At 47.0% G+C, this 21,475-nt stretch overlaps 1 protein-coding gene across 1 annotated transcript in view; it reads left to right on the top strand.

The window, feature by feature from the left end:
• The window catches only part of ANKRD52 (ankyrin repeat domain 52), an 81,814-nt gene that overhangs the window by 43,604 nt on the left and 16,735 nt on the right, over positions 1–21,475 (top strand). Inside the window, exons 18-24 of the mRNA XM_089479330.1 lie at positions 162–363; positions 527–614; positions 4,966–5,083; positions 11,775–11,994; positions 12,841–12,928; positions 16,858–16,941; positions 20,434–20,579. Coding sequence (XP_089335456.1) covers positions 162–363; positions 527–614; positions 4,966–5,083; positions 11,775–11,994; positions 12,841–12,928; positions 16,858–16,941; positions 20,434–20,579 — 946 coding nt within the window. The remainder of the gene's footprint in view (positions 1–161; positions 364–526; positions 615–4,965; positions 5,084–11,774; positions 11,995–12,840; positions 12,929–16,857; positions 16,942–20,433; positions 20,580–21,475) is intronic.

The raw sequence follows: 21,475 nt of genomic DNA, 5'->3' as shown, positions 1-21,475 counted from the left end.
AACTATTTTCTTCGCAGTGCTGGTGTAGTGTTTGATGGGAAAAACTCTAAAATAAGTCCCATTGAATTTGGTGGTCTTCACATTTCAGTAAGCATGTTTGGCACTATAGCCAAATGGAAGCAAGACATGCAAAACTGTCTAAACGTTGGTGTTGCTTCTAGGCCTATAACGGTCACTGTGAAGCCCTGAAGACACTTGCCGAAACCTTGGTGAACCTGGATGTGCGGGACCACAAAGGGAGGACAGCTTTGTATCTTGCCACGGAGAGGGGCTCCACGGAGTGTGTGGAAGTGCTTACTAGCCATGGTGCTTCTGCTCTGGTGAAGGAGAAAAAGAAGAAGTGGACACCCCTACATGCTGCAGGTGAGCATGACATTCTCTCCTCAGGGATGCTTGCTTTCCTTCTCTTGAAAACAGATATGGTGCATGCACTGGATTTTTGCATATGAAAAGCTATTTGAGAAACTGCTTGAGAGGAAACCTTGTGCCTAAACTTGCCCCTTTGTTTCTCTTCAATTTATTTCAGCTGCCTATGGGAACACAGATTCCCTACATCTTCTCATTGACAGTGGGGAGAGAGTCGACATCACAGATGTCATGGATGTCCATGGACAGTGAGTTTCCACTGGTTTATATAAACCAATCCTTCAACTTGTTTGGGGCTAAGGTCCTTATGTGGAGGAATCCTAAATTGTAGTACCAATAATCACACGCAAGACTGTGTTTGTGCTATGAACCAATAGAAGGGCAAACATGCCCAAATAAAAAAACACCCCCAGCCCCTATTGAATGTAAATACTATAGTATTGAGTTCAGCTCCCCAAAGACTCTCTTTTCATTTTAAAGGAAGATCATGGTTCTAGTCAATATGATTTAAAAAAACCACAGACTTTTGCTGAAGTCTTAGAAAGTAGTGACTGAGCAAGATTTCAGCTTGAGGTAGATGGGTGTTATACCTCTTACCCTAGCAAAAACAATATAGTGTGCTAACTGGAGGGAGGAGGGATAAAGAATATGCACACTTGCTGAACCCTGATTGCAGCTATTCAGTGACTTGTGCACAGGTACAAGGCGAACTACTATAATAATCAATGCAGAGAAATAGGAGGTTACAACAAAAAAAAGGAAAAATGAGACTTCTCCCACAAGATATGCGAAATCAAAGGGAAATTTAAACCAAGAGTGGGGATGCTCTACAGTTCACAGGGGAACACATTACATGACCAAGTAGAATTAAAAAGACGGTGGAGACAATATGCAGAAGAACTACTGTATATAAAAGATGAAAATGTGACAGATTCATTTGAGGATGAACCGTATGAAGATGAACCTTTGATTTTAGAAATTTACCAATACAACTGCTTCAGTATACAGAAACAGAATCTGAGGAAGTAGACTGAAGTCTACAAAAGCTCATGCTGCCAACTTTTTTCTTTCAGTTAGTCTCAGAGGTGCTACAATAGCTATCATTATACAAAATCTACTGTAGTTCTAATTAAATTCTGTCAGCAAATATGGAAGACAAACCAATGGCCAGCAGATTGCAAACACTCAATATAGAGTACATTCCATCACCCAAGAAAGGGGGCACCAGGAATGCAATAACTACAAGACCATTGCATGAATTTTCCATACAAGTAAAAAGATGCTCACAGTTCTACAACAAAGACTTTTGCTATATATCAGGGGTTCCATCGCGACCCCTTCAGGGGTCGATCAACCCTTTCTCAGTGGTCGCCAGGTTGGGATTCTCCCTGCGTCCCCCTGTGCCCGTGGGTGCTGGCACTGGGGACGGAGATGCCTCCTCCTCCTTTTTCCCATGGGGGCTGGCACTGCTGCCGGAACCCTGCGAGGAAGGGGACGGGGCTGCATCCTCCTTCTCTTTTCTGTGGGTGCCGGCGCTGGCACCGGAACCACGTGGGGATGGGGCTGCCTCCTCCTCCTCTTCCCTGTTGGTGCTGGCACTGGTGCAGGAACCTCACAGGGAAGTAGATGGGGACGAGGCTGCCTTCTCTTCCTTTTTTTGTGGGTGCCGGCGCTGGCGCTGGCACCGCACAGGGACGGGGCTGCCTCCTTCCTTTTTTCCTGCGGGTGCCGGACAGGGATGGGGCTGACTCCCCCACCTCCTCTGATGGCGGCCATGGCAGGCCAGAGCAGGCCTGGCCGGCATGGAGGAGGAGAAGGAGGTGGCGGCGGAGGGGCTTCCATCAGCCTTTGCAGCCGGAAGTCCCACCCCTTCTTCCAGCCAGTGGCCTTCCTGATTGGTTCGGAGGCCGGGAAGGGGCGGGACCTCCAGCCGCAAAGGGTTGTAGGCGGCTAGAAGTCCCCGCCCTTTCCTGGCCTCCCAACCAATCAGGGTGGCCACCGGACGGGACTTTCGTTCGCAATGGGGGGTCGCAGCCCAACAAAGGTTGGGGACTGCTGCTATACATGGAGCAAGAAATGCCGGATGACAAAGCTGGGTGCAGGAAAGGAAAAGGCACCAGGGAACATATTGCAAATGTATGTTGGATAATGAAGTTCACCAAAGAATTTCAAAAGAAAATCAGCCTGTAATTTATAAATTACAACAAAGCCTTGATTGTACAGATCATGAAAAACTATGGATCACTCTTAAAGAAATGGATGTGCCACACCATTTGATTCTTCTAATACATAATCTGTGCTCAGGAGAAAAGGCAACTGTTAGAACAGAATACATATAGACAAGCAGAGTGGTTTCCAACTGGCAAGGGTGTCAGGCAAGCTTGCCTATTAGCACTCTGTTTAAATTGTATGCTGAATACACCATGCATAAAGCAGGATTATGTAAAGTAGGATTAGATTTGGAGTAAGAAGGCATGAAAACAACTTAAGATATGCAGACAACACCATGCTATAGACCCCTGGTGGTGCAGTGGTTAAAAGCCAGTACTGCAGCCACTCACTCACAAGGCACAAGGCTGTGAGTTCAATCGCAGCCAGGGGCTCAGGGTCAACTCACCCTGGCATCTTTCCTAGGTCGCTAAAATGAGTACCTAGCTTGTCGGGAGCAATTACCTTACAGTTGTAAACTGCTTAGAGACTTCTTAGTGTGCTATGAAGTGGTATATAAATGAAGCTGCTATTGCTGTTGCATGCTACTAGCAGAAGACAGTAAACATTTGGAAAGAATACTGAAGAAGTGAAAGCAGAATGTTCAAAGACGATAGGGTAATAGTTGAACATTAAAAAACAAAACAAAACAAAAATAATGACCACAGATGAGTTATGTAACTTTAAAGTAGACAATGAAGACACTGAAATAGTTCACGATTTTCCATATCTTGGCTCAGTCATTAATCAGAATGGAGACTGCAATCAAGAAATCAAAAGACTAGGACTTGGAAGGGCAGCTATGAAGGAACTAGACAAGATCCTGAAGTCTAAAGATATAGCATTGAGTTTGACCATGACTCTGGAGATCAGGGTTCAATTGTGGCTCAAGCATAAAAACCTACTGGATGACCTTGGGCAAGTCACATTCTCTCACTCTCAAAAGATGACAGTGGCAAACTCCCTCTGAAGAAACTTGCCATGAAAACCCTACGATAGGTTTGCCTTAGGGTCACCGTAAGACAAAAATGAATTGGAGATGCACAACAACAAAAACTAAAATTAGGATTGTCCAATGCATTGTATTTCCACTTTCTGTGAATGGTTGTGAAAGCTGGACAGTGAAGAAAGCTGATAGGAAGAAAATGAACTCATTTGAAATGTGCTGCTGGATAATAATTCTACAGATACTGTGCACTTCAAAAAAGACAAATACATGTGTCGCAGAGCAAATCAAGTCTGAATTCTATCTAGAAGCCAAGAGGACTAAAGTGAGACTGTTGTACTTTGACATGAGAAGATATAACTAACTAGAAAAGACAATGCTTGGTAAGGTAGTAGGAAAAGAAGACTACATTCCAGATGGATAGGCACAATCAAGGAATCCATATCCCTGAGGCTGCAAGACCTGAGCAGAACTATTGATGATGATTTGGTGGGCTCTCATTCATGGGATCACCATAAATTGAAGTTGATAACATTTAACAACAACGTTTGCTTGATCTGAATGTTTGTAAAGTTTGTGCAATTCAGATTATGTAAGCATACCTTCCTTTTTGAATAAAATATGGAGAGCAGAGCACATATCCTTATAATCTGTAACAACTTTCCATAAATAGCTTGATGCCTTCTACATGGCCATAGGAGAGGTGATTGGGTCCATCATATGCAGGTTTAAATCCATTTATTTGTCCCAGAATAGAGATGACTAATTGAATCAGTTAGATTTTCATAAGCATTTACTTACCATTCAGAAATTGATTTAGTGGTTCTGCTCTAGTTGGACTCAAAGTTTGGACTTAGGTGCTGTAATGTATTGAGCTGTGGAACGCCAGTCTGTGATGTAGGTTCCCAGAAGAGAGAGCTTGTTCCTTTACATGAAAAGAAGCACACAAAAATAAAGAGGATTGCTGTTCTTTATACCTGGTTTGTGTCGTTCTGCCCAGACATTCTGTTGAACTGATCACATCTAGACAGTTGTTAGGAATTATGGGAGTTGCCATCCAGTAACATTTGGATGATTGTATTTGTTCTTTATAAAAAGCCATGATATATAAGTGAGGATAACAAGTAAGGGTCTGTAATCCTGTTGTTCTTTCAGTTACAACAGATATATTAGACAATATTTAGAACCTGGGCTGTTACCTCAACTCTGCTTGTGTAGCCACTCCTATTCTGGCCATAAAACCTCTAACTTATTTCTAAAGCAATGCTTAGATTCAGTCCTAGTTTTCATTCTTCTCCTTTTACTAATCATCAGGATGCTATCTTTTCACACTCTCCTTCAGTAAACATAGCACTGGATGTACTGAAGCTCTCTAAAATGGGAATGAGTGAGTTTAATCACATCTGTATTGTATGATGCTTGAGCTGTTTTTGCTTTCCTTGCAGAACTCCGTTGATGTTGGCAATCATGAACGGCCATGTAGATTGTGTCCACCTCTTACTGGAGAAAGGATCCACGGTGGATGCAGCAGATAAGAGAGGCAGGACTGCACTGCACCGGGGGGTGAGTGGGAAAATGCTTCTACATTTACATGTGGCATACAGAGCTACACCTTCTGGTAGTCAGGCATATCTTAAGTAGTCCTTTAGTTCTCTTCTTTTGGGGAAAAAAGTAGATGCTTAAAACATTCCAAATTTTCAGGTATAGTTGGTCAATCACTGTATATTCCAGATCTTTGCCTTCCCTGGCCAAGATATTCCAAACGATGGACTTTCATTGTTGTGTTTGAATGTGTGAGGGACCTGCACACAGTAAACAGGACCATTCCAAGGCAGAATCTGTGTGAGGAGAGTGATTACGTACAGTAAATGGAAAGAGAAAAAGGTTATGGGAAGACTCTGCAATTGCTTGTAGTCTCAGAGCTTACTATTTTGGTTCATATACTTTCTTCTTCGTGGTCTCTGCGAATCATACAAATGGGTTTTACTGCGCCTGCGCAGTGCTGTTCGGAAACTTCTGGAATCACTAGGCAAAGTTTACTTTGCAACATATAGAAACTTTTTGGCGGTAACTCCGCCCACCCGTTATAAGGCCCCTGCCTTCCCACTCTTTTCTCCAGTTCCTTTTTTCCGCCGCATTAGCTGCTTCAGGGAACTTCGCTCTCTTTAGCTTGCAATTGGAATCACTTTCACTTTTGACCTCAGACTGTCTCTTGACCATTCTCTTTCTCCCGCCCCTGGTAACTTCGGACTTTCGGCTTGTTGACCTCGTTTTTGGACTCTCCCTTTCACTTTGTCGACTTCAGAAGAATGCCTGCACCATTCAAGAAGTGCGATGTTTGCGGAGGCAAGGTGCCCATTCAAGATCTGCACTCCTCCTGCGCCTAGGGAAGGACCACGACCCGAAGGCTTGTCCACTCTGCAAGTCCCTCTCTTCCCAGGCTCGGAAGAATCGTGAGTCCCGGCTGACTTCGGCCATCACTCAGGGAAAAGTCCAAGAGGGGCATCCGCGTCCATCCTCGGCTCCCTCGGCTGCACCAGCTGCCTTCTCTTCCTGGGCCAGCGTGTCCAGCATGGTGTCTGCCCCGCCGATGGCAGAGTCGTCCACCACCACTGATGTGGCCCGTGGTTCGCAGAAACCCAGTGCCACCGACAAGCCCTCCAAGCGCCCCCACAAAACATCGGGGACTGAGGGTTCCGTGCCCAGGGCGAAGTCCGGGAGGAAGCCATCCCCAGAGGTCTCGCGCTCGCAGGATCGAGCGGAGGCAGAGGTCCTGACCATGCCGGTCCAATCCTCCAAGGCGTCGTCGAAGGCATCTCGACACGCCTCCAAGCTGCCCGAGACGGGGGCATCCTCGATGACATCGAGGAAGGCTGCACCGGAGGACAGGGGCAAGACATCTAAGCTGCAGTCCGTGGGAGCCGTTGTCCTCTCAGATCTGCCGGACAACCCCTTCTTTCCCGAGGATCGGGTTGAGACGCCACGATCATCAAAGAGGAGGCACTCCAAGGAGGAGACTGAGGACTCCGCGCCCAAGAAGTCCAAGCCCACCAGAGTGGGTCGGCGATGTCCTCCAAGGGGAACGAGCGCGCTTCCCATAAGCCACGCTCCCCATCCAAGAAGGTTCGCACGCCAGCCTCATTGCATCCAGAGGACTCCTCCGCCTTGCATGTGGCTCCTGTCCTGGACACATCGCTGCCTTCGACGATGGACTTCGCCCGTGCCGATGCAGGGACAGTTGGCCGGAGGCAGTCTCCTTCTCTCTCTCTCCACTCGGATGACGACGAACCAGTGGATGAGAACACTGACATGTTCTTCGACTCGGAGACGGGGAGATACTACATGGCAGTGCCGAGGGAGGCTGCCTTCCGAGAGTTCACCAGGCTGAACCTGCGTCCTGTGGCCCCTCAGGGAGAGAAGCCCCCGTCATTGCATCCGACGGCTTCAACATCTGCCCCGCAGCATCCTGCGACGGAGCCACTGGCCTTACAGATCCCGACGCATCCCGCTACTCGAGTCCGGGTCCGGGATAGCCCGCTGACATCGGACACCGACTCGGAGGAGGAGCCCTTGTCACCATCGGGGGACCCTTCGGACGACGACACCTCCGTCTAGGCGTCCCCGCAACGGATGCACCATCCTGAGCCATCTTCTCCAACCGATGATGTGCGTTCGTTCAACGACCACATCATCAAGATGGCAAGGGCCCTGGACATTGAGCTCTCCTTCCCCGAGGAGGAGGCTCGGGACCCAGTGGAACGTCGGGTGCATGGCCGGGTGCTCACACCGCCCTCCATCCCGCTGCTGCCGTCCTTGGAGTCCATCATCTGGAGGTCGTGGGATGCGCCAGCCTCCTTGGTAGGATCGTCCCAGAGGATCGTGTCCCTCTACCGCATCTCCCCGTCGAGTTGCTCTTGGTTGGCCGACCACCCCAAACAGAACTTGGCGATAGTGGAGGGGGCTCAGCAGGGCTTTGTCCCCAAGCAGGCTACTTCGCCAGTCGACTGAGAAGCAAAAAAGGTTGATGGTCTAGCCAAGAAGGCCTATTCAGCGGCAGCCCTCGCGGTCAAGGCCATCAATTATAACGCCTGCATGGGGGCCTATATCCAGACCCTAATGGAGGGGATCTCGCCACTCATACCGGACGTCCCGGATGAAGTCCAGAGGCGCCTGGTAGAGATCCGTGATGAGGCCCACTCCATCGGCAGCTGGCTCATCACTGCCTCCAGGAATGTGGCTGACTGTGCGGGATGGGCCATGTCGGCATTGATGGCTCTGTGCCGACATGCGTGGCTGAGGGAGTCGGACCTCAACTCCAACGTGAAGTCAGCTATTGAGGACATGCCACTCGACGGGACCGGCCTCTTCCATGCCGAGACCGATGAATGCCTGAATAGAAAGTTGAGGATGAAGGCGGCGGCCAAGAAGCACGGGATGTCGTCGGCTTCCATCTCGCCCTTCAGGAAGAGGCAGCGTCCGTGGCAGCCCTAAAGTCAGTCACAGGGGCCCTTCCAGCAGGACCGGCAGTCTCAGCAGCAAGGCTCCCAGAGACGCCGTTACCCCTCTCAGTCTTCCTCCTCCTCTAGCCGTCGCAACTTTCCTCCCCGGTACCGAAAGTCCCGCCGGCAGGATACCGACCAGGGGAAGAAGAGAGCCTGAAGGGTTCCAGCGCGCTTCGTCTCTTCCACCCTTTTCTTTTTGGACATTCTGAGGCCCTTTGCCACCACTTGGGCCTCCATTACAATGGACTCGTGGGTCCTAAACATCGTCCGTAGGGGTTATGCCCTCGAGTTCCAAGAGCTCCCCCCAACCGGAGCCTTCATGTCCACTCTCCCCTCAGACACCCTTCTCGACGAAGTGCGCACCTTGCTAGACAAGGGGGCAATTTCCCCTTTATCGCCTGAACATTACTCCAGGGCTTTCGTTTCCAGGTACTTTACGGTACCAAAGGCAGATGGTGGCATCAGACCCATCTTGGACTTGAGAGATCTGAACTATTTTCTTGAATACTGCCGGTTCCGTATGGTAACCTTGGCTTCTATTCTGCCTCTGCTCCACCAGGACCTGTGGTTCGCGACGGTCGACTTAAAGGATGCCTACTTCCACATCGGAATTCGGGAGTCCCACCGGAGATTCCTCGCCTTCGCCGTCGGCTCCATCGCGTACCACTACACCGACCAGCCAGTTCATCGGAGCCATCCTCGACTCCGAAAGATGCTCTGCCTTTCTCCCTTGGGACCGTTTCCAGGCGTTGACAGCATCGCTGAGGTCTTGCATCTCCCACAGGAGGGTGAGGGCCAGGGACGTCCAGGTAGCCCTGGGCCACATGGTATCCACAACGTTCGTGACGCCGTGGGCAAGGCTTCGCCTCTGACTCCTGCAGTCCTGGTTCCTCTCAGTCTTCTCTCCGATGGAGGACCCTCCGTCCAAGTGGCTCACGGTACCGAGACCGGTGGCCGCTTCCCTGAGGTGGTGGCTGGACTGCCACATCGTCTGTATCGGGATGCCCTTCCACCAACCTCAGCCTCAATTGACTTTGACAACCGATGCTTCCCTGGAAGGCTGGGGCGCCCACCTGCTCGACCTGGTTGTCAAGGACAAGTGGTCCGCCCAGGACAAGCATTTCCACATCAACGCATTGGAGATGCTGGCAGTCGAAAAGGCATTGAGGGCATTCGAATCTTCGGTCGCAGGCAAGGTGGCCCTCCTGAGAACGGACAACACCACCGTGCTGTATTACATCAACAAACAGGAAGGCACCAGATCCAGGACTCTGCTCGAGATCACTCTCCGCATTTGGGACTGGTGCATCCACAGACAGGTGCTCCTCCAGGCGATTCACATTCCAGGAGAGGACAACGAGTTGGTGGATCGCCTAAGCAGATCTCCCTTGGTGTGCCACGAGTGGAGGCTCCATCTGGAGACAGTCAGCGACCTGTTCGATCGGTGGGGAACCCCCCATGTTGACCTCTTCGCAACCGAATGGAACAGCCACTGTCCCCAGTTCTGCTCCAGAAGGTGGATGGACAGATTCCTCGGAGACGCGTTCGCCTTCCTTTGGACAGGAGAGCTGCTCTACGCCTTTCCTCCCTTCCCTCATCATCAGAGTGGTGTCCAAGATGACAACGGACCGATCGGATGCGATCCTGATCACCCCGTGGTGGCCGAGGCAGCCCTGGTTCGCATCCCTTCTCCACCTCTCCAAGAGATGCTTCCTCCGCCTCGACTTCCGTCCGGGCCTACTATCGATCCAGGACGGCCGGATTCTTCACCCGGACATCGAGAACCTGCTGTTGGTGGCCTGGAGAATCCAGCCCTAGCCTCACTGCTGGATGCGGTGAGGACTGTGATCCTGGCTGCGCAGAAACCTTCCACCCAGCGGTCCTATGCCCTGAAGTGGAGGAGGTTTAGCCTCTTCCTTGATTGAAAGGGTTTGTCCCCTGCTCAGGTGGTGCTGGAGTTTTTGATGGCGCTTTTGGATGAGGGGTTATGCCTCACATCCATCAAGTGCTATTTATCTGCAATTTGTTCCAGGTACCAATTTGAGGGTAGGGCTTCCTTCTTTAGGGACCCCTTGGTGAAGGAGTTCCTTAAGGGATGTGCCAACCTGCACCCACCTGTGTCGGTACCGGCGCTGGCTTGGAGCTTGGAGGCGGTGCTGGCCGCCCTCCAATCCAAGCCCTTTGAACCGATGGCCACAGCGGACTTGAGACTATTGACTTTGAAAACCGCCTTTTTTGTGGCCATCACCTCTGCCCGCCGTGCGAGCGAACTCTGTGCCTTGTGGAGGGACCAGCCCTTCCTAAGATTTCACAAGGACAAGGTAGTCAGTCCTCCGGACAGACATTACTTTCTTGCCCAAGGTTGTGTCTGCTTTCCACATGTGCCAGGACATTGTGTTGCCTACTCTGGCGTCCAATCCGACTTCGGATGCGGAGTGAAGCCTGCACTCGCTCGATGTCAGGAGAGCGCTGGCTTTTTACCTGGACAGAACTGCTGCCTCCAGTCGGTCCGAAAGACTCTTCCAGTGCTACTTGGGACCGAAGAAGGGGTTGCCTGTGTCTCCGCAGAGGTTCTCCAAATGGGTGGCTGGTACCATCCACCTCTGCTGTGAGCTTTTGGGTAAACCTCTCCCTGACAGGGTTCGGTCCCATTCCACAAGGGCTGTTTCAGCATCCTCAGCATTCCTGTCGGGGATCCCCTTGGACGATGTTTGCAAGGCTGCTGTCTGGTCTCAACCTCTGACTTTCATAAAGCATTATAGGCTGGACACCAGGGCCATCCGAGACGCAGCTTTCGGGAGGGCTGTGTTGGTCTCAGGGTTGCATTGATTGCACTACTGGTGTTTATTGTTTACAAGGTTTATGTAAATAATGCCACTGTTTTTACATTCTGTTGAATGTTGGTTTGCACGATTCCGATGGGATTGGTCTTGCATGACCTTACATCCCCTTCTCAGGTTTTGCAATGTTATTGCTGTGTTGAGTTTTGTGCACATACAAAACACTGACTCTTTTTATGGTTCAAGGTTTTATTGTTACAATAAATATGCCTTTGGTTTACCATAGCTTTGGTTTCAGAACACTCCCTCCGCTGCTTACCTAAGCTTGTCAGTCTAAACCCATTTGTATGATTCGCAGAGACCACGAAGAAGAAGGACAGGTTGCTTACCTGTAACAGTATTTCTTCGAGTGGTCATCTGCAAATACATACAAATCCCACCCGTCCTCCCCTCAGTGTCCTGCTCTTATTGGCTCTTTCCATCGCCTTCTTGGCGGAAAAATTGCGGAACTGGGAAAAAGAGCGGGAAGGCAGGGGCCTTATAACGGGTGGGTGGAGTTACCGCCAAAAAGTTTCTATATGTTGCAAAGTAAACTTTGCCTAGTGATTCCAGAAGTTTCCAAACAGCACTGCACAGGCGCAGTAAAACCCATTTGTATGTATTCGCAGATGACCACTCGAAGAAATACTGTTACAGGTAAGCAACCTGTCCATATGGCTTATTGGTCAATAGTAGAGAATCTTCTCCACAACTCCCAATAAATATTTGCAGGTGGGATTTCTTTGACAGCAATTGTTTCTGTCTTTTCCGTATGTTTGAAACAAAAATTCTTACTTGAACCTCTTTTGTGGACTTAAAGATGCAACCAAAGGTGTATACTTCACTCTCATCCTAGGCTTGCCATGTTACTTTACAGAGCTTGGGTTTAATATTACATTATCCCATTTGCTTCCTCCTGTTCTGTGGTCGTAGGCTGTGACTGGCTGTGAAGACTGCCTTGCAGCACTGCTGGACCATGATGCCTTTGTATTGTGTCGGGATTTCAAGGGCCGGACCCCGATCCATTTTGCCTCGGTGTGTGGGCATTCCGAAATCCTGAGGACCTTGCTGCAGGCAGCGCTCTCTACTGACCCTCTGGACTCTGTGGTGGACTACAGTGGCTATTCACCAATGCACTGGGCTTCTTACAGTGGTAAGAATCCTGCGATTTCTACACAATTCCTTTGGCAGAAGAGAGCCATCTAAATAGGTGTTTATTCAATAAGGCAATTAACAGTACAACCTTGCTATAAAGTTAGATGACAGCTACAGTATGAGAAATATATAAGACACTTGCCATGTCGGATGTCAATTTTTAAAGTTTTTGTGCCCAAGCAATCCTTTTCACATGGCTTCATCTATCTGTGAATCCTAGCACCTTGCAGAGGGTTCTAAGAACTCTTCTGATATGTATGCACTTCTTTATTCTTGTTTATTTTCACTCAGACTCAGCTATCTCTTATAACTCCATATTGAAAGGGAGTTCAGTTGTGATGAACATGTTGCTTTTCAGGAAAGCTCATCTGATATTATTGAATTTCTCATTGAGAATCACTTGATATTCATCTGAGGAACTATAGGGATCCCTGAAACGTAACTTAAAAGAAGATAACATTAAAGGATTTAAATTTGGTTTCTGTTCCCGCACTTTAGCCCTGAAGAATTCAGAAGGCAAATATACAGTCACCCCTCTGATTTCGCGGACTTGAAGTCTGTGTCCCTCACTCGCTTGCAGGCAGCAAACAGAGGGGGACAAAATGGGGCTCGTACCTTTTCATGACATGTAAAAACACTTTCTCTGGTAGCCTGACTGATTAATGCAAACTGGAAGATATATGATTATTGGTTGCTTAGATTTTTAATGTTTTTATAGAGAACCTGAAGAATTTGAAAAATGGTCTGGTTAGGCAAAGGGATCTTTTGATTCTGATGTACAATTTTCCTGGGGAGTAGAAGGTGATCTGATAATTTCTCTTCTCTGTTTTCTTCCTTTTTCTAGGGCATGAAGATTGTCTTGAATTGTTACTTGAACACAATCCATTTGCATACCTAGAAGGAAACCCCTTTACTCCATTGCACTGTGCAGTGTAAGTCCCTTGGGACCATTAAGATACGGTGTCTATATGTACATATCTATAATAATAAAAGAGAATGTCTGCATGTTTGTGCCAGACATAACTTACAGAGATATTATGTTGGATGCCTCAGAATTGGACTGTTTTTAGTTGTTATCCATGTTATAGTGCTGCATTTCAAGTTAAAATTCCATGTGAGAGTGCTCACTAGAAGAAAAATTGGGGGCAGCTTTAACTCATCAGGAAGTTGTGGTAGACATTTCAAAATCTGACAGTATGTTTTTGCTTATTGTCCAGTTTGCAACACCCATTTTCAAGTCAATATTCCAAATATGGAATTTCCTATAAGCAAAACAATGGCCTGCCATAATTAATTGGGACATCATGTGAAGTATGGTTTTGATTGTCACATTAATTGAAGTGCCCATTTCAAGCTGAAATTTCAACTGTATTTTCCTAGTAACAAAACTCATCTGGTTTTTTTAGTCTGGAAAACAAAGGGGATCTCTGAGGTGCTATTTCAGAAATAAAAACTGGAAGGACACCAGAGGGCTAACATATTGCCATTAGGATTCCTGAGTATTAAAAAGGGAATGGAAAATAGGCGCGTACACATGGGAAAATTCCTGAGGGTGGGTGGGAAAACAGTAGGACCCATAGGTCCCTTTTGGAGCATTAGGTACAGACCTAGAAAGTGGTGGGCATAGTTCAACTAGAAAACAAAAGAGGACTCTCTGTAGCACTGCTTTTACATACCCAAAGTTTAAAAAAATGGTAAAATAGGAGAGGACTCCCTTAGATACTGCTGATGTGATTCCTAAGGTAAAGGAGGGAGGGGAACAGGAACACAGGAGGCCTCATGGACCTCTTTGGAAGTAGTAGGTATGAGCCTGGGGAGCACTCATGCATACGTCTGCTTGTGCAAATTAAATTAAATTAAGTTTTGAAGTAATTGTTATATTCTGTATTGTTTATATTACATATTTCATAAATTAGTTACAGCATGGCCTCTCAACCACATAGTAGCATACATCATACTATTCATGCTGAATAAATTAACATTATGCCACAGATGAACATATAGAACTGCCATTTGGTGTAGCCTCTGCCCATAGGATCATGAAAAATCATAGCTTCATGACATACTGAACATTTCATTTGATAGATATCCTTAGTTCTTTCTAACTGCAGCTCTTAGGAATTGCTAACTTGAAATCACTACAGGTCAACCTGGTGTAAATTTGCAGTCTTGCCATCAGTGTGGCCAGTGACTAGGAGATGATAGGAGTTGTAATCCAATAGCTGGAAATGACTACATTAAAGGGTGCTTTTCAACTATGAAGCACTTGTCTCTTTTCATTGACATGGTGGGTCATTTATCTCGATTTAAGTTTTCTTCCTGCAAAATATGGGTGGCAGAACTGAATAGCAGACTGTTCTAGTGACCTAGCTTATACTTTCGGTTGTATTGGCTGAAGTGGGTCATGATAGCAAAGTCATATCCCTTACTTTGGTAGGGGTGAACCTCACTTGGGTAGCAGTGTTGTCTCTATGGATTTATTCCTAGCTTGCATTTATCTGAAGAATCAATAATGACATTTGATTATATTAATGTACTGTTCTTTGCTGGCTTAAGTTTGCCCTTTAAAAATAGCCCCTACAGATGAGTTTTGAACGATTTTCAAATTTGGACTAAAAAAGGTTCAAGGGAGAGGAAAGTCCATGGCTGGGGGAAATCACCAAATATATATATGTGTGTGTGTGTGCATGTGTGTGAGCGCGTGCGTGTGTTTGTATAGTTCAGTGATGGCGAACCTATGGCACGCGTGCCAGAGGTGGCATTCAGAGCCCTCTCTGTGGGCACATGCGCCGTCGCCTCAGCACAGAGATTTTTACTAGAAAGCCAGAGGAACATGGCACTTTGCAATTAATATGTGGGTTTTGGGTTGCAGTTTGGGCACTCGGCCTCGAAAAGGTTCACCATCACTGGTATAGTTTATCTTGTCTTTCAGTCTCATGAATTTTCAAGGCTGACTTTATAATAATAATAATTTGTTTTATTTATATACCGCTATTCCAAAGATCATAGCGGTGAACAGCAAGTAAGCTAATTTATGAAGCTGCCTTACCCTGAATTAGTCACACTCTTTTCCAGAGATAGGCAACCTGCGGCCCGCGGGCTGGATGCGGCCCGGCAAGGCCTTGGGACTGTCCCCAGCCCGGTCCTGCCGCCGATTGCTGCCGGAGCCTTTGGCCTCTCGCGTGAGGGCGTGGGGCCTTTGGCCTATCAGGAGGAGGCGGGCAAGGGGGGGCAAGCGGCGGGCAAGGGGGGGAATTGTCTATAGAAGCCTCCGAAACATGCATTTATATTAACATTTTTTTAAAAATCAGCAAATTTTTTAGTGTGCCCTCCATTTTTAAAAATAAATGGTGTCCTCCATTTGAAATTTTTGTCCTACATTTGTCCCGGCTTGCTTGCTTGCTTGCTTGCTTGCTTATTTATTTATTTATTTATTTATTTATTTATTTAAAAAACAAAATTATTTAATTATTTATTTTTTGGCTTCGGGCCCCCCAGTTGTCTGAGGGACAGCAACCCGGCCCCCGGCTCAAAAAGGTTGCCTATCCCTGCTCTTTTCTATCTGTTCTAACTAGCCTTTGCTTTTTGGGGAAGCATTCCACAGCCTGGATGGCCATGGTGGCTAAGGATGATGGGAGAGTGAGTTTACATTTGAAGGGCAGCCGCCTGGGTAGAGCTGCTCTACAGCAGGGGTAGGCAACCTTTTTAAGCCAGGGGCCGGATTTCTGTCCCTCAGACAACTGGGGGGCCGAAGCTGGGGGGGTGGAGCTTCCATCCCCGGGGGCGGGGCCGTGTGCCGGGGCAGAGCTTCCACCATCCGGGGCGGAGCTTCCACCCACAGGGGCCAGGCCACCTCTTTGCCGGCCCCTGACAGGGCCCCAGGCCCTGTCAGAGGCCGGGAAAGAGCCGGCAGGGACCGCCAGCGCTGGAGGCCTCCCCATCTTTGCCGGCCCATGACGCCAGAGGCCCGTTGCCGCCGCCGGAGCCCTCCTGGAGGGCCCCAGCGACGGCAACTGGCCTCCCAGGGGCCCGCTGCCGCCACCGGAGCCCTCCTGGAGGACCCCAGCGAAGGCAATGGGCCTCCCAGGGGCCCGCTGCCGCCGTCGCAGCCCTTCTGGAGGGCCCCAGCGATGGCAATGGGCCTCCCAGGGGCCCGCTGCCGCCGTCGCAGCCCTTCTGGAGGGCCCCAGCGAAGGCAGCGGGCCTCCCAGGGGCCTGCTGCCGCCGTCGCAGCCCTCCTGGAGGGCCCCAGTGACGGCAACGGGCCTCCCAGAGGCTGGCTGCCGCCGTCAGAGCCCTGGGCGCCACCATTTAGGGGGGGAAATGGCGGCGAAATCTCGCGTGACCTTCCCTGAGGTCGCGCAAGATTTCGCCGCCATTTTTTGCTCTGGAAGGTCACGCGAGATTTTGCCACCATTTTGGGCAAAAAAATGATGGCGAAATCTCACGTGACCTCAGGGAAGGTTGCGCGAGATTTCGCTGCCATTTCCCCCCCCCAAAATGGTGGCGCCCAGAGCGGGGGAAAGCCGCAACCGGTGGCGGCGGCGGCGGCGGCAGGAGGAGCCAGTGGCCGGCTCAAAGGCCTCCGCGGGCTGCATCCAGCCCGCGGGCTGGAGGTTGCCGACCCCTGCTCTACAGTCTCAAGATTGTCTTGTTGCCTGAGTTCCTTTTAAGTAGGGATGCCAAAGATTGAACTTTGTATCTTCTGCATGCAAAGCATGTGCTCTGACATTGAGCCATATATTCTTATGTGTATGATATGTCTCATTCACTGCTCTCTCCTCATTTTGACATCCTACAAATGAAAATAAAACTAAGCCTTGATAACTCATTTGCTTCTCACACTTTCTTCCTTTTGCAGAATTAACAACCAAGATGGCACTGCTGAAATGCTTGTGGAAGCATTGGGTGCCAAGATTGTTAATAGCAGAGATGCCAAAGGAAGGTGAGTGAGGATCCAATCCTCTTGATTGCCTGTGATGGACAATTCCTATCTCTCCAGATGCTCCTCAGCTATCACTGCCCAGGCCATTATTTGATAGGAAGCTTCACCTCAAAAAGTGACATGGATACCAGTGCAGAATAGAGGTTGGAACACTAACTTTATAACTTGGAAAAATCTTGAGAAGGCAAATGGTGGGAAGTTCAGGAAAGGCAAAATTTACTTATTCAGAGAATGCATAATTAAACAATGGAATTAGCTAGCACAAGATATATTGGTGGCTGTAGGAGGGGAATAAAGTAGTTAAGGGATAATAGGGGTATCAGTGATACCTTTTTTGGGCCAACCAAAATGCACAAATACTGTATATACTCGTATACAAGTCGACTTCATGTATGAATCAAGGGAAAGTTTTAGGGCCAAAATCATAGGTTTTGCTATAGCCCGTGGATAGGTCAAAGATAGAATTTAGGAGACAGTTTTAAGATTGGCTTCAAAGTGGGAGTGGAGGGGGGAAAAAAGAAGCTTGGTTTTAGAGGAAATGTGAAGAGGAGGAGGATGAAAAGCAAAGGTCTGGAGATTGGCTTGAAAGTGGAGGGGAAATGGGGAAATGTAAAGAGGAGGAAAGGTCTGGAGATCGGCTTGAAAGTGAAGGGGAAATGGGGAAATGCAAAGAGGAGGAGGAAAAGTTTGGAGATAGGATTGAGAAGGGAATCACTACACGCACACTCACACTGGTGCCTTGCAGCTGTTTCAGCGATTACTGCCAAGGCATGAAGATTGGGGCTTCAGGGCTGCTTTTTAAAGGAGCTTTATGAGTGATATTACTGTTGTTGTTAACTGTTCTCCAGTCGATTTCAACCCATGGTGACTGTATTGACCTGTAAATAATTTGACCCCAGATTTTAGGGTCAGTTTTTGGGTATAAATTTCTTGAGTTCTGGTCGAGTATATACGGTACATACTGTAAGCTCTTGAAGCTCCACTGTATTTTTCATCAGGCAAAGGTGTTAACAATCACACAGGAGGAAAAAAATATAACAGTATTTGTCACAGGCCTGTATTTTGTTAAGTTGTAGCTGTTCTTGGTTCAGATCTTAGGGAAGGATATTCATGCAGGCAAACCCTTCCTCCTGATGATGTGAGTACTCCAGGGAATAAAATTTAAGTTCCATTAGCAAAACAAAAAGATACTTCTCTTGAGAGCCAAGATGCCTCCATTCTTTGTAAAACTACAAGTGCCTTGTGAAACCTCCATACTTTTGGTTTAGGAAACATATAGGTGCTGTTCTGGTAAAACATGCCAAATGTAGTCCGGTTTTTTTTTTTAAGAAAAATGTTTTACCTTTGCTGGAGGTAGAAACCTCAAATGGTAAAATCCCAGTCCATTGGCCCTTTCTTTGGGATTCATCTGATGTGATTAAAATGTGGTATCTTTCATCCAAAATGTTGTTCTGGATCCAGAGTGGATGTTATTATACTTTGCTACATGTCCAAATCTACTACTTCTGGATATGTTTTATTTTCTTATGTAACATACAACATTTTAGCCACATCAGGGGAATCCTAAAGAGAGAGAGCTTCAGGAGATATATATTTTTGTATTGCTAATGGAATTTAAATTTTATTTTCTGAATTACCCACATGGTCAGAAGTAGTAGGGGCCTGGCTGCCTGAATATCCACTCCATAACACCTGAACTGAGAATAGCTGTAACATCTTGACAAAATGCATTCCTGTGACTAAAATTGTCATAATTTTTTTCTCCTGTACGATTTTTAATACCTTTGCCTGATGAAGAAGCCAGTGGAGCTTCAAAGCTTACAACATGTATTTTGTGCATTTTGGTTTTCCCAATAATGATATCGCTGTTTTGTGCATTTAGGGTAACAATGTTTACTAATTAACTCTGGCTGTGTGTAACCCCAAATCCCCAAAAGTAATGTGCCTCTTGGTAGTCATGGAAGTGGAAAGTTGGTGTTTCTGGACTTACATCAGCCATCTGATTGGCCACTGCAGAAAAGATGAAGCTGGTTTAGATGGACCTTTGCATCATTCCACCAGGCTTTTCTTACAGTGTCAAATGGTCCTAAATGCAAAGCCTATTTAGTGTACAAGGCTTGGGGTTCAATTTCCTGTTTTATTAGCAATTATGTAAGCTACAATTAGACAATCCACAACACAAACACACCACACACAAAACACCTGAGAATAGTAGCTCTTCATTTCCTCCTAATGACTCCAATAACATGTAGTACAACATACTGTTGTTTTACCAAACATACTAGTAAAATATCCCATTGTTACACTTCTCATTTTTCAGCCCCTTTAATCAATAGTCACTGTCGGGATATAGAGTCACAAGGAAAATGTACAATGTGGGTTTTAATAGTAACCAGGCATTACAGGGTTACTGTGAGCCATAATGATTAGGCATTTAAACATGAAGTGCCATCAAAAGATAGTCAACAAGTGCTGTAAAGTCTTGTAGGATGCTGCCAGTCTGAACAGTCACTCAGGCTGCAGGGGGCTGGGTCCTTTGTGGCCCCAGAGGGAGACGGAAGGCCTTTGCTAGAGTAGTCACTAGCATTTTACCTCAGGGAGGGTTGTTACTAGAGTGATGGTGGATGGTGTCCATGTATATATTGTTACTTCAGTAGAATGAGAGAGGGGAAACTTGAGAGAATGAAGGTGTTAAATTAGGTATTCATTAAATCTTACTAAGCCTAAACTAAAAGGTTTGTTTCTGCTGGTTTGTCCCCACACCTTTTCTGTAATATTTTCCCTTCTTGTTTATTTCTTTAAAATGCTTATAAGAAAAAGATTCCTCTTAAGGACTTGTTTAGTTGGATGATTAGACAGTGATAAATACTCTGCTTGTAAAGAAGTGAAAAGATGCCTAGAAATTTCCAGAAGTAGTGGCTGATGGGAAGTGTTATATTATTGGTCAATTACGATATGACATATCTTGCTGTACATCTTCATGAGGTTTCTGCAGCATTAATAGATTTATTATTTTGGAGTGGGGTGTGAATTATGCCTTCCTACAGTCAGAAAGTTACTATTTGAAAACTGGAAAACTTTGACATCTTTCTGATGGAATTTCCTTGAAGAAAGATGTCAGGGTCCCTTACAGCTGCACTTTTGAAAACATAGACAGTACAGTTGGCCTTCCATATTTATTTCTTTGACTTTTGCGTATTTGATTATTTGTGGATTTGATTAATATATTCTCTCTAGGAATAGCTAGGTTCTCCAGCGCAACTCTGCCAGAAGTTAACCATAGAGTTGTGATGGAGAACCTAGATGTTCATAGAGAAAACACTGCTCTAGGTATTTGTAGGTTCCTCAGCATCTATGCTCAACTTCTGACAGATGTTGACCAAGAGTTACACTTAGGTAAAATCTGCAGTTTCCCACATTCATGGGGCTCCTTCACCCCTAACCCTAGCAAATGTGGAAGGACTATAGTATTCCATTATTTTTTTTCTCCAGGACCCCCCTTCACGCTGCTGCCTTTGCAGACAACATCCATGGTTTACAACTGCTTTTGCACCACCAGGCTGAGGTAGATGCAACTGACCAACTGGGAAGGACCTCTCTTATGATGGCTGCTGAGAATGGCCAGACAGCAGCAGTTGGTATGTGATGAATCTTCTATTTACCTTCCTCCCTGCCCCCCTACCATTCTCTTCTTTCCTGAGGTCTGCTTACAGAATAACGATTTTTAAAAAATATCGTAAGGTTTAGAAACCTGGGAACTATCATACATAACTCTGATTTTTCCAAAGGGTCAGGCAGAAACCTGTGACTTATAACTGGCTAAGCTTCCTCCCAAGCTCATTTCTGATTGGTATTTGGCTGTTTGCATGGCAAAAGTATACATCTTTAATCAATGGCCAATTTTAAAATGGCAGTTTAAAATTTCATGGCAAGAATATCATAAAAGACAATGTTGAAATAAGTCCTTGGGTTCTGTTTAAGTCAACAGTGGCCACTGTGACCTCCCCAATAGTCAGATCAAGCTGTCACTGAAAATGGTGAGGGATTGTGGGAGTCCCAGTCCAAAAATGTCTAGAAAGACACAGTTTCCATTCCCTAGCTGAGATATTTACTTCTTTACCCCCAAAAGAAATACTTCTGGGGATATGTCCTAGAAAGAATTTGAGATTAATGCTTTGGCTCATGCACTCTGTGTCCTCTCCTCCCATCCAAGAATTACTCAGTGTAGTATGGTACCTGAGGCAGAAGATCTAAATACTGTCTCCCATCCCTGTAGCATCAACAGTGGCATCACTGGGGTGTGTGGACTGCACCAAGTGACACCCTGAAAGGGGGGGTTGTGACACCACTACTCCTCAAACATCTGTGTTTGGGCAGAAATGGACTGTGGCTGAAATGGGGTGGGTAGGGTGAGTTAAGATGCCAGTTCTGATAATCAGAAGATCAGAAGGTTGGCAGTTCAAGGCCCGAGTGCCACATGATGGGGTGAGCTCCTGACACTAGTCCCAGCTTCTGCCAGTCTAGCAGTTTGAAA

The sequence above is a fragment of the Sceloporus occidentalis genome, unplaced genomic scaffold, assembly GCF_023333645.1.
Source record: "Sceloporus occidentalis isolate IW3139 unplaced genomic scaffold, rSceOcc1.0.p SCAF_1, whole genome shotgun sequence".
Classification (NCBI taxonomy): Eukaryota; Metazoa; Chordata; class Lepidosauria; order Squamata; family Phrynosomatidae; genus Sceloporus; species Sceloporus occidentalis.
This window is presented reverse-complemented; position numbering and strand designations above follow the sequence as displayed.